Below are 17889 nucleotides of genomic sequence, written 5' to 3'. Positions count from 1 at the left end.
AAGCAGTTTTTTTTTTTTTTTTTTTTTTTCCGGATAAAAACTGATCGCCATGGACATGGAATATGTGCTTACATTAAAGATGGCTGTCCGTGTGGTAGGGATATCTCGAGAGAAGACCCTAATTTACCTTATATGTGCTTCCGGGTTGCACTTGCTTACACCACTGCATTTATATTCGCTCTCTATCGCCCCCACAACAGCAGAGTTACTATCCTTAAGAGCATATCTGAAAAAATTGACCACATCCTGTCTGCTCACTCTTCAGCTAACATCCACATTTGTGGTGACTTCAATGTCCACAATTCGGAATGGCTGACCCACTCGGATGATGAGGGGAGGTTCTGTCATGATTTTGCCATTGCTTATGACCTCACCCAGATTGTCCACGAACCCACCCGAGTGCCCGATACTTCCGGTCAGTATGCTAGCCTTCTAGATCTTTTTCTCACAACGTCCCCTGAGCTATGTTCAAGTTCCGTTCTGTCTCCTCTGGGATCTTCCGACCACGCAGTTGTATCAGTTAAGATAAAAACGAAACGCAATAAACCTGGAGATGTGCCTCTCCACCATACTGTATATCGATACTCTGACTGGGATAGCTTCCGTACACTTATATCCGATCTACCACTGCATTCGATGCTTAAAAAAGATGTGTTCTCCATAGTATCAGACCTGACCGAATGGCTAATTGTAGGCATAGACCGATTCATACCATCCAAAAAATTCCAACAAAAACCTAACAGCCAGCCATGGTTCTCCCCAGAATATGCTGCTGCCATCGCACACAGAAATCACTTTTTCCATAGCTACCAACGTAATAGATGCACTGAGACTAAAGCTGCCTTCAGGACTGCCAGCAACCACTGCAAAAGAGTAATAAAAAATGCAAGAGAGCTATATGCCAGTCCGTTAAATCCAAAGTAGCTGAGCAGCGGCTTGGTTCCCACCAGTTTGGCAAATAGCAAACAGGATCCTGAACAGAAGCATACATTCTATCCCAACCATCATCAATGGACCTGAGGTCATCTCGTCAGCATCAGACAAGGCCAAACTATTTGCCAAGAACTTTGCAGCTAATTCTACCCTATGTGACGAAGGCCATCAACTCCCCGTATTTCCTCCTATAACAGACAACACACTCTTCAACATACAAATATCTGTGTGATGTTGCCAAGCTAATCAAGAACCTTGATTCCAGTAAAGCAACTGGCCCTGACGGCATTCCAATCATTGTGCTGAAAAAGCTTCAACTAGAACTTGCCACCATACTTACAAAACTCTTTAAGCGTTGCCTTAAAGAGAAGTGCTTCCCAACACCCTGGAAAACCTCATCAATATGCCCTGTATTTAAGAACTCAGGTGATAAGTCCTCTCCCTCTCAGTACAGACCAATAAGTCTCCTGTGTGTCATGAGTAAGCTGCTGGAATCCATATTAAATAGAGAAGTAGTCAACCACCTCAGCAGAAATAACCTTCTTAGTGACATGCAATATGGTTTCCGTTCTGCCAGATCTACAGCAGATGTGCTAACGGTTATATCTCATAGGATTAGCGAATCTCTTGACAAAGGCTTCCTCTCTAGGGCAATTGCTCTTGACATATCAAAGGCCTTCGATAAGGTATGGCATAAGGGCCTACTTCACAAGATGTCCAGCTACGGTATAACTGGAAATGTTTTCTCAATCATAAAATCATTTCTCTCCTATAGGCTCATAAGAGTAGTAGTTGATGGGCAGAAATCAGAGGCCATCAATATTAATGTTGGAGTCCCTCAGGGGTCCATCCTGGGCCCAACTCTCTTCCTGGTCTACATCAGTGATCTCCCAAAACACATACTTAAATCATTCGTTGACATCTATGCTGATGACACGATCATTTACAACAACACATCAAAGGCCCTAAATGACAAAGTTCTCTCAGATTCTCTCTCCTCTGATCTCGAGCACGTGGTACAGTGGGGGAGGAGGTGGCTGGTTACTTTTAATGCATCTAAAACCAAGCTCCTATCTTTACGTCATCAATGCTCTGATCCCCATCTGGCATCAATTGATATGGGTTGCTCTCGTCTAGGGGAAGCTCCATGTTTTGATAAGCTTCTGACCTGACCTGAAATGGAATATGTACATCAAGTCAGTTGCCAAGATCGCTGGAAAAATGGTAGGATCCTTCTACTGCTCCAGAAGATATCTCACCCCTGATGCAATTCTCTATCTGTATAAAAGCCAAGTACGTCAAAGGATGGAGTACTGCTGCCACATCTGGGCAGGAGCTGCTAAAAACAGCCTATCCTGCCTTGACAGAGTACAAAATAGACTTCGTGGCTTAGTGGGGGATGCCCGTTTCTCTTCTCTGCAACCTCTCTCTCACAGGAGAGATGTTGCGAGCCTGTCTTTGTTTTATCGTTACTACCATGGCAGGTGCTCGTCTGAACTCCAATGTCTGGTCCCCCCTCGCCAATCTTTCACGAAAAACACCCGTCTAGCTGAAACCACTTTCAAAAATTTTCCCCACTCTTTATCTGTGCCAAAATCAAAATGTAGATTCCATGAACAAAGCTTCTTTCTTAGAAGTGCACGCCTGTGGAACTCTGTTCTGGTTACCTGTTTCTCACCTGACTACAACCTGGATGTCTTCAAGTCCAATGTGAACAAATTCCTGATGAACAGCCTCCTTTAGTAAGACACTTTATCAGATCTCCAAAACTAACATACTATACACACAATAACCCTTATCCCCGAGTGGCTTCCAGGTCTTGATAAGTGGTGATTACCTTGTTAAAAAAAAAAAAAAAAGATTAAAAAATTCTCCATGTCTGAATAACTTATATACTAAATTTTAAGCCCGGAGATCAAAAATCCATTGAGTATATAGGTTGAGAAGTGTCCTCACATACACGCACATTCTCACTTTTATAGATATACTAGTATTTCAGCTCGGTGTTGCCCGGGTGTTTGGAGGTGCATGTTGAGCAAAAAAAAAAAAAAAGCGGTCAATTTTTTAAACTTTGACCCCTATTATGACCCCTTAACATTTATTGTTTGTGGCTCAAATCAAGTTATTAAGTTAGATCCATGTCCAAGGAACCTATACCTAAAATTTCAAGTGTTTAGACCCAAAATTGGCGGAGGAGTTTGGTAGAGTTCTCAAAGGTCAAATCGTTGAACTTTGACCCTTTAACAGCCAAATTTCAAGCTGAAAACGGATTACAAAGATTTCCCCAAATCTCAGTACCCTGTATATCAAATTTCAAGTCTGTAGAGTTAAAATTGAGAGAGTTATTGCGTAGGAAAATGTACACAGACACACAGATACACATACAGACACGTTCACTTTTATAGATATATAGATAGATTAGATCAAATGACACAGTATCAGTTTAACGTGGTAGTCTCTTGTGCATGACATTGAAAGAAAGAACTAGAATAGCTTGAGTTCTCTCAGCTTACTCCATTTTCAGCTCTTCCAACCATAATGCTTATCTGGACCCTTCCTCTTTGTTACAATGTAGAGCTGATGTCTGGGGTTTGGACATTAAATTGTCAATTTTGAGATTCTCTTATGAAAAGCACTTCCTACTTGCTTACTAAAGTTTGTAGAAAAATCAAATGGTTTACTTATTAATGCCTTTCTTTTGATTTTGGAAATTGCTCCAAACAAGGCATTAAGCCACTAGATGTAAAGAGCTAAAAATACTACTTTAAGGTAAAAAAAAATAGCCAATGATAAGTGTTAAATGGATAGATTTAGACCAAAAAAAAAAAAAAAAAGAAATTCTTCCTCTTTTGTCAGAAACATCACTCATGGAATGTTAGAACTAAAGGACAAAATAAGAAATCTGAGAGTTACAAGTAAACCTACGATCCATTTCCTACCCTCCTTTTTTTATTAGATCCTAGGAATCTCAGAATTTCTATTGGATTAATAAACACATTTAGTATAACTGGCCGTAACTCTCAATACATATTAATAAAGACACTTGGACAAGCAAAAGGTTAAAAGAAATGTTTGTAAGACAAATTGAAAGTCTAATTTGTGTTTTTGTTTTAAATTAATGACTTTTTTTTCTAACCCTAATATTTTTCAAATTGATTCAATTAGTTCATATATGTATGTGTAATGTAGTTCCGAGTTTGAAGAATGTAGATATATATAATTAATTAATTACTGCACATAGTGACTGTCAGTTTCTCACCTGTAATCTAGACGAATGAAAGGTGAGCTAGCGACACTCCTTATGTGCCATTAATTCCATATCTGCGCTCTTAGAACTACATATGTTCAATCACTGATATTAAACACGTTTTTATAAATATAGTACAAGTAAAGCATATATATATATATATATATATATATATATATATATATATATATATATGAACTTGGGGATAAGCATGCCAACATGCTGGTAGAAATAAGGACAGAAACATTAACACTGAACCAAGATATTTTGACCATATTCATTTGGTGTAAATAAGCTTTAATAAGCAGAACTTACATTTTTTGCAGTGGAATAAAAATGTTGAGTTCTGCTTAATAAAGCTTATTTATACCAAATAAAATATAGTCAAATGAAGCCACCAAACTATTTTGGTTCAGCTTCATTGATGTTTTTGTACCCTTAGATTTTACCAGCATGTTGCCTCGCTTATCCACTATTTTATTAACTAATTTTCATTTCATATTTTAACTCTCATATATATGTTAATTCTGGTTTACGTTATTGTTGATCTCTTAAAGAGATATGTTTACAAAATTGTTTTCTTTTTTTTCTCTCTCTTTATTAATCAAGGCCAATGTTTCTTTATTAATGCTTTCGAATTGGATTTTAATTACTGTAAGTAGATAATGATGATGAGAGTAAAAGAAGATCAGTGGCTTCTATTATTCAAATGTTTGAGCAAACATCTGATACAGTATTACAAAGTTCCGCCTCGGAGCTTGTGCGTGAAGTTCAGCGATCCGCACAAGCAACTCTGCGGCAAGAAAGCAAAGAGTCAACAAGTAAACTTGCAAAAGATTCTTCTGAATGGGTAGTCATAGAAAACAGTGATCTTGATGGCTATGAAGCCCAAGGATTGCCATCAGTTAGCGGCACATATGATGCACCTGATGCCAAAGTGGAAGAATGGACCAAAGTTTCAGCAGTCAAGCAAAAGTTTGAGGATAAAATTGAGAGTTCGCGGACAGACGTAAGCAGCGAAATAGTCAAAACAAAAACTAAAGTCTCCGGCATTCAAAAACCGGAAACAGTTGGAAAGACTGAAGATGATATTGAGCAGCCGTATGGAGTACCTGAACCACCAGACTCCTGTTTTAGATCACCGACTGAGGAAGGTCTTGACTTTTCAAAGAAATTCTCTGGTAAAAACACCCAGTCTTATTACATGACAACCCAAGCAGATGAAGTCTTTGGTTCTGATGAGGAAAGCCCTGGTAGCAAAAATGGTGGGGTTGTTGAAGAGAGACGAGAGAGTACATCCTCTCTGATTGCAAAATTTGAGGAAGTAAGCAATCGAGAAAAGATTTCCCAGAGAGATTCTGCTTCCTTTGATAAAGAATTCAAGGAATCCTTCAAGACTAAACAGGCTGAATTCTCAAAAATGGTACAGGAGGATAAGGATAGCATTGGTCATTCCATTAAGAAAGACCTGCAACAGGTAGAAGAGAAGATCTGTTCGATTAAGGAAGAGACGCAGATAAAGGACACATCAGAGCTTGTGTCTCCATCACAGGTCACATACTCTGTAAAAGAGCTAAAACAAGCATTTTCGGAAAAATCACAGACCTCCGTAGATAACCAGGTAGTGAAGGAAGAGAAAAGGACAGTTTCGACTTTTGAGAAAAAAGAGAAAGTTCCATCGCAAACATCTACAGAGGAAACTAAGACAGTTATAACAACCACCAGTAAAACCGAATCAAAAAAACAGGACATTTTACCCATTAAAAGTGAGTTAATTAAAGAAGAAAAGCAAGATATCTCGTCTATTGAACGAACAGAAACCAAGATAACAAAGCCCGATATATCACCTGTCAATAAAAATGAGTCTCTGGCAGGAAAGCCTGATATTTCAGCTGCTGAGAAAAAAGAAACCAAAGTTGAAAAGCCGGTTGTCTTGCCTGTCGAGAAGGAGACCAAAGTTGAGAAGCCGGATGTCTCACCTGTCGAGAAGAAGGAGACCAAAGTTGAGAAGCCGGATGTCTCACCTGTCGAGAAGAAGGAGACCAAAGTTGAGAAGCCGGATGTCTCACCTGTCGAGAAGAAGGAGACCAAAGTTGAGAAGCCGGATGTCTCACCTGTCGAGAAGAAGGAGACCAAAGTTGAGAAGCCGGATGTCTCGCCTGTCGAGAAGAAGGAGACCAAAGTTGAGAAGCCGGATGTCTCACCTGTCGAGAAGAAGGAGACCAAAGTTGAGAAGCCGGATGTCTCGCCTATCGAGAAGAAGGAGACCAAAGTTGAGAAGCCGGATGTCTCACCTGTCGAGAAGGAGACCAAAGTTGAGAAGCCAGATGTCTCGCCTGTCGAGAAGAAGGAGACCAAAGTTGAGAAGCCGGATGTCTCACCTGTCGAGAAGAAGGAGACCAAAGTTGAGAAGCCGGATGTCTCACCTGTCGAGAAGAAGGAGACCAAAGTTGAGAAGCCGGATGTCTCACCTGTCGAGAAGAAGGAGACCAAAGTTGAGAAGCCGGATGTCTCACCTGTCGAGAAGAAGGAGACCAAAGTTGAGAAGCCGGATGTCTCACCTGTTGAGAAGAAGGAGACCAAAATTGAGAAGCCAGATGTCTCACCTGTCGAGAAGAAGGAGACCAAAGTTGAGAAGCCAGATGTCTCACCTGTCGAGAAGAAGGAGACCAAAGTTGAGAAGCCGGATGTCTCACCCATTGAAAAGAAAAAATCTCAATTGAAAAGACCAGAAGTTTATTCTCTTGATAAAAAAGATACTAAAGTCGAAAAGCCAGATGTCATAAGTGGAGAAAAGAAAAAATCTCCTGTCAAGAAACCAGACATCTCGCCTGGAGAAAAGAAGAAATCTCCAGTGAAGAAACCAGACATCTCACCTCTAGAAAAGAAAAAATCTCCTGTGAAAAAGCCAGAATTTTCACCTGGAGAAAAGAAAAAATCTCCAGTGAAGAAACCAGATGTCTCACCCCTAGAAAAGAAAAAATCTCCTGTGAAAAAGCCAGATACCTCACCAGTGGAAAAGAAGAAATCTCCAGTTAAGAAGTCAGAAATCCCATCTCTTGATAAGAAAGCCTCACCAGTGAAGAAGACAGAAATCCCATCTCTTGATAAGAAAGCCTCACCAGTGAGAAAAACAGAGATCCCATCTCTTGATAAGAAAGCCTCACCAGTGAGAAAAACAGAGATCTCCTCAGTCGAAAAGAAGACATCTCCAGTAAAGAAACCAGAGGTCTCACTGATTGAAAAGAAGACATCCCCAGTGAAGAAGACAGAGGTCTCATCTGTCGAAAAGAAGACCTCCCCAGTGAAGAAACCAGAGGTCTCACCGGTCGAAAAGAAGACCTCCCCAGTGAAGAAACCAGAGGTCTCACCGGTCGAAAAGAAGACCTCCCCAGTGAAGAAACCAGAGGTCTCACCAGTCGAAAAGAAGACCTCCCCAGTGAAGAAACCAGAGGTCTCACCGGTCGAAAAGAAGACCTCCCCAGTGAAGAAACCAGAGGTCTCACCGGTCGAAAAGAAGACCTCCCCAGTGAAGAAACCAGAGGTCTCACCGGTCGAAAAGAAGACCTCCCCAGTGAAGAAACCAGAGGTTTCACCGATCGAAAAGAAGACATCCCCAGTGAAGAAACCAGAGGTTTCACCGATCGAAAAGAAGACATCTCCAGTGAAGAAACCAGAGGTCTCACCAGTCGAAAAGAAATCTCCAGTTAAGAAACCAGAGGTCTCACCAGTAGAAAATAAAACATCTCCAGTGAAGAAACCTGATATTTCAACTGTTGAACAGAAAAAGTCTCCAGTAAGGAAGCCAGATGTTCTACCAGTTAAAAAATATGAGACAGAAGATGAAAAATTGCAGAGTTCATCAGTTGAGACCAAAATCGAAAAGCTGGATATCACTTCTGTTACGACTAAAGTTGAAAAGCAGAATATCTCACCTCTTGAAAGCAAAGTTGAAAAAACAGATATCTCATCAGTTGAAAGAAAAGAAACAATGTTTGAAAAGCCAGATATCTCACCATTCGAAATAAAAGAGGCCAAAACTGAAGAAATGAAGAAAATGGATATCTCGCCTGCAGAGACCAAATTTGATAAATTGGATATCTCGCCTGCAGAGACCAAATTTGATAAATTGGATATCTCGCCTGCGGAGACCAAGGTTGATAAATTGGATATCTCGCCTGCGGAGACCAAGGTTGATAAATTGGATATCTCGCCTGCGGAGACCAAGGTTGATAAATTGGATATCTCGCCTGCGGAGACCAAGGTTGATAAATTGGATATCTCGCCTGCGGAGACCAAGGTTGATAAATTGGATATCTCGCCTGCGGAGACCAAGGTTGATAAATTGGATATCTCGCCTGCGGAGACCAAGGTTGATAAATTGGATATCTTGCCTGCGGAGACCAAGGTTGATAAATTGGATATCTCGCCTGCGGAGACCAAGGTTGATAAATTGGATATCTCGCCTGCGGAGACCAAGGTTGATAAATTGGATATCTCGCCTGCGGAGACCAAGGTTGATAAATTGGATATCTCGCCTGCGGAGACCAAGGTTGATAAATTGGATATCTCGCCTGCGGAGGCCAAGGTTGATAAATTGGATATCTCGCCTGCGGAGGCCAAAGTTGATAAATTGGATATCTCGCCTGCGGAGACCAAGGTTGATAAATTGGATATCTCGCCTGCGGAGGCCAAGGTTGATAAATTGGATATCTCGCCTGCAGAGACCAAAGTTGATAAATTCGGTATATCTCCTGCAGAGACAAAAGTTGATGAGCTAGATAACTTGTCTGTTGAAAGAAAAGAGTCCAAATTTGAAAAGCCAGCCATATCACCTGTTGAGAAAAAAGAGTCAAAGGCTGAAAAGCTGGATATCTCCCCAGCTGATACCAAGGCTGAAAAGCTGGATATCTCCCCAGCTGATACCAAGGCTGAAAAGCTGGATATCTCCCCAGCTGATACCAAGGCTGAAAAGCTGGATATCTCCCCAGCTGATACCAAGGCTGAAAAGCTGGATATCTCCCCAGCTGATACCAAGGCTGAAAAGCTGGATATCTCCCCAGCTGATACCAAGGCTGAAAAGCTGGATATCTCCCCAGCTGATACCAAGGCTGAAAAGCTGGATATCTCCTCAGCTGATACCAAGGCTGAAAAGCTGGATATCTCCCCAGCTGATACCAAGGCTGAAAAGCTGGATATCTCCCCAGCTGATACCAAGGCTGAAAAGCTGGATATCTCCCCAGCTGATACCAAGGCTGAAAAGCTGGATATCTCCCCAGCTGATACCAAGGCTGAAAAGCTGGATATCTCCCCAGCTGATACCAAGGCTGAAAAGCTGGATATCTCCCCAGCTGATACCAAGGCTGAAAAGCTGGATATCTCCCCAGCTGATACCAAGGCTGAAAAGCTGGATATCTCCCCAGCTGATACCAAGGCTGAAAAGCTGGATATCTCCCCAGCTGATACCAAGGCTGAAAAGCTGGATATCTCCCCAGCTGATACCAAGGCTGAAAAGCTGGATATCTCCCCAGCTGATACCAAGGCTGAAAAGCTGGATATCTCACCTGACGATAAAAAAGGATCCCTTCCAGACATGGCAGATGTCTCACCTGTCCATACAACAAGAACAAGTGTAGAAATCCAAGAGGTGTCCCACGCTGACCAGATTTTAACCAAAGAAGGAAAACAATTTTCATCTGTTGACAGAACTGTTAAGATGGAATCTTTTTCATCTGTTGACCATCAAATCGTTAAAGACGAAAAGCAGACGTTTTCATCTGTTGATACAAAGTTGATACCCAAACATGAGTTTTCATCTGTTGATGCTGACTTTGTCAAAGATGAAATAAAAGATTTTCCGGATGCTGTTGAGTTGGATTTAAAAGAAAAACACATCTTTTCATCTGTCGATACAAGAGTCACGCAGAAGAGTGAATTTTCATCCGTCGATTCTAAAGTTATTAAAGATGAGCAATTCTTATTTTCCTCTGTAGACAGCCGATCTGAAATATACGAAAAACCAGCTTCGACTGAGAGCAAACATGAAGACCTGGCACCTTCATCTAAAGACGAGGATTCTGTTTCACCTGGCTTTAAGGAGGCTTCACTTAGTTTTAGCCCCGAAAAATCTGATGTGACAAAGGAAATTTCCTTTGCATCAGGTGACAAATACACAATAAAATCTGAGGATGATATTGAAAAAGAATTTATAGATAGAAACAAAGATGAAAAAGATTTGGAAATAACTCGGTCTGAGGAGCAAATCCGTGAACCTTCCCCAGAAAAACTCCAACCAAGTCTCGTTGGTGGCAAGACTGATGAAGCGGACGAGCAGAAAAGTTTGTCAGCTGCAGGATCTCTGCATCAGGTTTTGTCCGACAAAAAATTCGACAAGGAGTCAGATGAAATATTTGGTCAAAAGCCTGATGAAAAGTTTTCAGCGTTTGAATCTTCAACCTCTCAAAAGCCGCAGGATGATCGCACTGAAGTAACCTATGAATTTCCAGTGCAGGAAGAGCTTTCATCAGATGACGATGATCACTCAAAAGAAGGTTCCCTGGAAACTTTTTTAACGCATGAAAAAATCTGTGAAGAGGAGGAGAAAGAGATCTTACAAAAAGGAGACACAATAGCAGGCATGATTGTGTCTGAATACGGAGCTTCTAGTGTAGTTAGAGATAGCCAGCAGATAACTGAGTCTAGCATTTATCGTGTTGAAGATGAACAAGACATGACAGGGGATGAAGAATCCTCTGAAGAAATCACAATACCAGAACCGATAAAACCATACTTGGATAAGAAATCGGAAGAAAGTCTTGATATGCAAAGTAAATCAAAGATAAGTTCTATAAAATCAGAAGAAGACACTTATTTTGAAATAACAAGACAAGAGGAACAGATACGAGTTGACTCACCTGAAAAACTTGAACGTTCTCAAACCTCTAAGATGGCCACAAGCGATGGTCTTAGTCCAGAAGTCGATCATTTTTTAGTCTCAAAGGCCTTGGCACATGAAACCAGCTCGGAGAAAGTAGACTTAGATAAATCTCCAGTACGTGTTGCCAAGGGCGATGATTCTATTAGATTTACTGATAAGGTTAGTTCTTTGAAGAAGACTCCAGATGAGGAAGAAAAAGCCACCAGCGAGCAACTTTTAAAGGATCTGTCTGCAGAGAAAATGAAAGGCATGTCAGCTGAAGAGTTCCGGGATGACGAGTACTTGTCAAATGATGAGAGTGATGCTGAACAGGAGGACATCAATGACATGATGAAAGAGATGGATTACATGTCAACATCCAAAGGTCTCGAGGAAGTGGACGATATTAAAGAAGTAAGATCGTTTGGGTTGCAACAACAAACTATGAAAGCGGAACAGTTTGCAAAGAGGGAAAAGATGGATGTGAAATATGTAAAAGAGAGTGTCAGCAGAGAGGCAAACATCTTGGATGAGTTTATTGAAGATTCTGAGAAGCCAGGAAAATTCATCTCTGAAAAGAAAAGCATGGAAGATGTGAAAGTGAAAATCTCTGAGAAAGCTGTTTCGAAAGAAAGCCAGAATTTATCCACAACTGTCGACAATCAAACAACTTCCGTCTCAGATTCGGTAATTTCTGTTGATGAGAAGGAAGTTGAGACCAAGACCAAAAAAGAAAAAATTGCAAAAGAAGATGAATTCGAAAAACAAACATCTGAAGAACTATTGACTGAAGATGAGGTGAAGATGCATTCTGAACACACAGAGGGCACAACCATGACAGAAGAGATTGATGGCACAAAGAAAGAAGTCAGCCTGGAAACATCAACAGTTCATGATCACCTAGTTGATGAAACAACTATGAAAAGCCATTTGGAAACCGAGATGAAAGACAGCAGTGGTAAGGCTCAAATATTTGATAATTTGGATAAAACTACCTATGAAAAAGATTCCGTAAAGGAACTATCCAGTGAAAAGAGTCGTACAGAAGATAAGTTTAAAACAGAAGAGAAAGAGAAGGTTGAAACAAAAGATGAAGCTCGAATGACTATGGAAATGACCAGTGATCTCACTGAAACTGATGCCGTTTCCTTAGATGGAAAGAAAACTATAGAAACCCGGCATGATGTAAAATCTGCTGAAATGGATGAAAAATTTCAGCATGAAGATGGGTATGAAAAAGAAAGAACAGAGTTAAAGTCGAAGGAGAAAAGTCAAGTTTTAGAAGTAACTAAAGATGACAAGCATGAGGAATCTGGAGATGAGAGTGACCATTCTTTCATTGAATATACTGATGAAGAAGTCGAAGCTTTATCTCAAAGCGGCGGCAGTTTTTTTCAAAGAAAAATGGAAGATCTTATCGAAGAAAATGAAGATCAATTTATTGATAGAACTGAACAGTTTGAATACCCAAAATCTAAAGTTTATGACGCTGCTATTGGTAGTAAGTTCCCTGAAACTGATAGGGATGAGTATTGGAAGGATCATAAACCTCGTGAGGGTAAGACACCAGATGACGACAAACAATCCCCAAAAGAACAGATACCTTTTTTAGGGAAACAGGAAACAGTTGAGGAAAAGACTAACAAAGTCACCAGTACTATTAACGAGAAATCAGATGTTAGACAAAGTACTACACTGTTTCGAACTGAATCCTTAGAAAAACTACCCCAATCTGATGACGGCTATCCGGAAATGGTGACTAAAGATGCAGCCGTATTTGATTCTGATTTCTCCTCTTATCATCGTGAGGGTCGTAGCCTAGGGGCCCGTGGGATTCTAGTTCCTTCTTCTTCTACTGAAGCACAGGAACCTTCAGCTACACCCAGTGCCAGTGATGATGAGAGTTCTGGCGAATTCTACTCCAATGAGTTGAAAAATAAACTAATGAGTACAGAAATGACCGACAGTGTGGAATATCCATTACGAGACAAAATTACTGGGATCGCAGAAAGACCACTGTCGCCAACAGAATATACTCTGATGACCGAATCACAGTTGGAATTGCATGAAGCTTTTGAAGCAGCTATTGGTCAACAAGGACTTATGTCTCAGTCCATGATCGACTCCCAGGACTCTATGGTATCCTCTCAGATCGATATGACATCTTCTCAGATTGATATCATGTCCCAGTCTATGATTGGGGAAGAATTTCAAAGATCCCTGGATTCCCAGTCCGATATTGAGGGAAGAATAAGCGTTGATACGTCTCAACAGATTTTCATTGAACAGTGCATCGAGGCAAGGAAAGATCACGTTTTGAGTCCAAAAGAGATTCTTGAGGCCACTGAGCTCAAACCAGATGACGAAAGACCTCCCTCACCATCAGAATTCACTTTATTGACCTCTCTAGAACAAGAAGAACTGGCCAAAGTGTTGGGAATACAAGATTCCAATCTGAGGCCTGTTGAAATATCAGATGAGTACCAACCATCTGGCACCGTCTCTGCTGATACAACCCAAGACCGATTTGCCCATTCACCTCCTTTGAGTGATGAAGGTACCCAGTTTGAAATGGAATTAAAAGGTATTTCTTAGTTTTTATAAAACATTGTAAACTATTTTTTTTCTTTTTGTCATTCTTGTATAATGTATAATTATATACATCCTTGTTTCGTTGTTTCTTATGTCATTGTTCTCAATATAAATATGTTAGAAACTGCATGATATGATCACTATTAAATAAGAAATGGCAAAGTTTGTATTCTTTAATTGATTTTTTTACTATTATTAACTGTACCCATCTGACATTGCCTGGGATGAAATAAAGTAATTTTATTTTTTAAATTTTCATTTGTTTTTACATTTTAAAACTTATACAGAAAAAGAAAAAAAATTTTAGTTGTAAGGTACATAACTCCTGTTGTATTCTTCGATTAAAATTGATTTTTATTTTTATGTGATTATTTAAAAAAATTTCATATTTTCCGCCATCTGAATTTAACTAAATAACTTTAAAAATAAATTGTAACAAAGTATGTTACCATATTGTCAACTAGCAAAAGTGTAACATACTTCTCTTAAAACTTCTATCTTTTTAAATCTCTTTACCGTCTCTTTATTTTTCTCTTTTCCTTAACCCCCTCCTTTTACCTAACCCATTCCTCTCTGAATATATGCACTTTACCTAATATATAAAAGGCTATATGTCTGTCTATATTTTCAAACTCTATCTCCTCCGAAATAAAAGTTGCTAAGGGCTTCAAATGATTGAATTTTTTATGGACCATTCTTTTATGGGTCTTTAGCTGGTTAAAATAGTTTTTAAGGTGACAAACTTGGAAAAACAATCGTTATACATTTTGTACATTCTAGTTTATTTTTACTTTTAATTTTTAATTAGTGCATAAGTGTGTCAGTACAGTGATATAACATTACCAGCTTTAAATCCTAGAGTTTTGCTTTCAGTTTCGATTTTAGCTGATGGCACTAAAATACTTTTTTTTACTTTTGAAATCACGAGTCTATAATGATATATACAAAATCTGGACAAATTAAAATATATTTAAGCATATTTTACAACCAGACAAGCCTCCCCATCTAGTATAAAAGTGTAACATATTTCTCTTAAAACTTCTATCTTTTTGCCTCTCTTTATCTGTCTCTCCATCTTTCTCCTCGCTTTCCGCAACCCCCTCTTTTTTGCCTAACCCATTCCTCTCTGAATATATGCACTTTATATAATAGATTCCTGGAGAACAAATTGGCATTTTCTTTTTAAATTAGTATGTAAAATGGCTGAAAAACTGACCCCCACCCCAACAGTTAGCTCAGTTGACCACCAAAATTACTATAAACATACAGGCAGCTGTCATTTATATAACTGATTATATGGTACAACGTGTGACTGAAAAATCTAAATTAGCAAGAGGAATGATTTTTATTTTTAATTGAAAAATATAACAAAGTTGTCTCCCTTGCAACTAAAATTTTATTTCTTTTTCTGTATAAGTTTAAAAAGTTAGCAAACAGAAATAAAAATAAAATGACTTCATTGTATCCCATATAATAATAGGTCGATACAGCTAATATTATATAAGATTATAAACAGATTCCATGTTCCATAATGACCATTACTAGTGAACACCTTCCATGAAAAGTAGCTGGAAAAATGTTATACTTTGCCAGTGTTCATAGTAGCTATTTATCTATTACTAAATATACTAACATATTTATATAAGATCATAGAATTATGCCAGTGATTTAAATTTTCATATATAAATTATCATTTCTGATAACCTAAAGAAAAAGAATACATTCCCCACCTCCTGTTGACTTTTTATGATACAGTGGATGATTTCTTTCCGAATTCATTTCGGGCAGAGAGTTAAGTCATGAGTTGTTATTTGCTTTTCCTGCTCAAAACTTGAAATGCTTTCATCCAGGGTCCATGAAAAGTTAGTGAGTAAAGCGTGCCATTTTCTAGTCACCAGACAAACTCATTTCAAGTGGTGAGGAGGAAAAAGCAAATAACAAGTCAGACAACCACCTCAGATTTATTCTGCCACCTAAAATGAATTGAGAAAGAAATCCTCTTCTCTATAATAAAAATTCAGTGATGGATGTATTTTTTTTTTTTTTAATGATAATCACAATTTACATATGAACAATTAAATTACTCAAACATTTATGATTTATGAGTATTTTAGTAATATATCTAGATAAATAGCAAGTATGAATATTGACGAAGCATATATATATATATATATATATATATATATATATATATTCCTCCTTACTATTCAGGAGACTTGATATCTATAAAAATCCTCAAAAATGATCGTACACAAAGCTGTTTATGTTGAATTCTTGGAATGTATGTAAATGGATATGTATTTTTTTTTACTTAAAATATATGTATATTTATTTTAAAAATTTTACAGAAGATCAGAAACATATTGGTACTGCTAGTTTCAAATCCAATACAGCTAGTCCAGTTTATGGTCGAGAAATATTGAACTCTTCTTGGCCTTTGTTTTTTAAGATAAATCCAATACAGGGGGACCAATTTATGATCGAGAAATATTGGATTCTCTTTGAAATAAAAAACAGAGACTGAAGTCTAATATTTCTCAAATATAAACTGGTGCTTCTGTATTGGATTTGAAACGGGCGGTACCAATATGTTTCTGATCTTTTGTAAAATAAATATTATGCTGTTATTCTATATAATCGAGCACTTTGCTGGAGTTCTTTCCCACAAATAGCACAGTTATATATATGTGATATATATATATTCGCACACACACAATCATATGATTTGTGTTTACTATATATATATATATATATATATATATATACATATAATCACACGATTTTCTTTTTTAAGTATAAGTAATTTAAAGCATTTTGACTTTATATTTAAACAAAAACAAATAAGTGTTCATACAATTTTGACACAATTTGAAAAAATTTTTTGCATGACATGAACCAGTTTTTTGTTTTTATTGGTTTGAACATTATTTCTGTTTTGTACTGAAACTAAAACCTTATTTGGATGTTTTGTGTGTTTTTATATTCTGCTTGTAGTGTTGATCTTATGTCAGTTGACTATAAATTCTTATTAATCTTGATAGTTTGTTTGAGGATAAAATATAATCGGTCATTTTCTATGACGACATTTATGTTGCATTTTTACTCTGTTCTTATACATTATGTCACATGTTAACCATATAACAATGTTAGCAGAAATTTAAAAAAAAATGCCCTTTTCTGTGTGTGATTCTTTTAACCATATTTTTTTCTTTTTGTAACTATTCTGCATTTTAATTCTATTATAATACATTTGTGAATAACATTTTTTAGGAAAAGTAACTTTTAAAAAAAAGTCTTGTTTAAAAATGTTGGTTTCTGTTACATCCATTTTTTTTTTAGTAACAATCATAGATTTGCTGTAAATAAGACACTAATGAATTCGGTTATTATCTCTTAGGAAGTGCCAATAATTTTAATGATCATGCATTGGAGTATATTTTAGTAAATTCTTAATTTAGCACTTTGTGACTGCTCTCGGTCACATCTTTGAAACAATGTGTTAATTTATCTTCATAGTAAGAATCTTTTTTTTCTTTTCAATACTTCTGTATTTTCACTTATTTTATTACTTAGCTCTTTGTTTTGTCTAAATCCAAAAATATGTTTATATATAACAAAAACAAATTTCTTATCAAAGTCTGTAATGTTTTTCATTTCAATTCTTGAGTTTTATTTCCCGACAATTTAGAATTTGTATAGTTATCTCTAAACAGGATTTTCTCATACAAATTTAAATTTAACTATTTAGAATTCATTTCATATTATGTTATTTCTTATATATATGAGCAAGTAAGTTTCTTACTTTCAAAGTTCATTAGATTTGTATCCTTTCCTGCATTATTATTAGTTTGTAATTTGTTTTATTAAAATAGATCAAAGAAATAATCATTGCACGTACCAAATCTCTTATTTAAATTACTTGGAATTGAACATCTTTTTTTGAAATCCTGATGTTGTTGTGCTTTTTAACAAACTTTTTTTACAATAATGGGGGGAAAAAAGCTCATTATTTCTTAAATAACCCAAAATTTCTTAGTATGAGTATTGTATAGTTCAAGTCATACATTTTTAGAATATGCCATAATTTGCGACAAAGTTTTAAACTGATTTTTTTAAGCAAATATTTTTGTTAAAATTATTTTTAGTATTTCTCATTGGCTGAAAATTATATGTTCTCTTTTAGTTTAGTTTATTTTATTTA

General features: G+C 37.5%; 1 protein-coding gene across 50 annotated transcripts in view; it reads left to right on the top strand.

Moving 5' to 3' along the window:
* Nucleotides 1–17889, top strand: part of LOC145294072 (uncharacterized) — a 616260-nt gene that overhangs the window by 536989 nt on the left and 61382 nt on the right. For all 50 annotated transcript variants that reach the window (XM_080141108.1, XM_080141084.1, XM_080141083.1 and 47 more), the window contains one exon: nt 4843–13680. In XM_080141108.1, the coding sequence (XP_079997234.1) occupies nt 4843–13680 (8838 nt within the window). The remainder of the gene's footprint in view (nt 1–4842; nt 13681–17889) is intronic.

The sequence above is a fragment of the Euprymna scolopes genome, chromosome 15 (genome assembly GCF_053919585.1).
Source record: "Euprymna scolopes isolate OS-2025 chromosome 15, ASM5391958v1, whole genome shotgun sequence".
Lineage (NCBI taxonomy): Eukaryota > Metazoa > Mollusca > Cephalopoda > Sepiida > Sepiolidae > Euprymna > Euprymna scolopes.
This window is presented reverse-complemented; position numbering and strand designations above follow the sequence as displayed.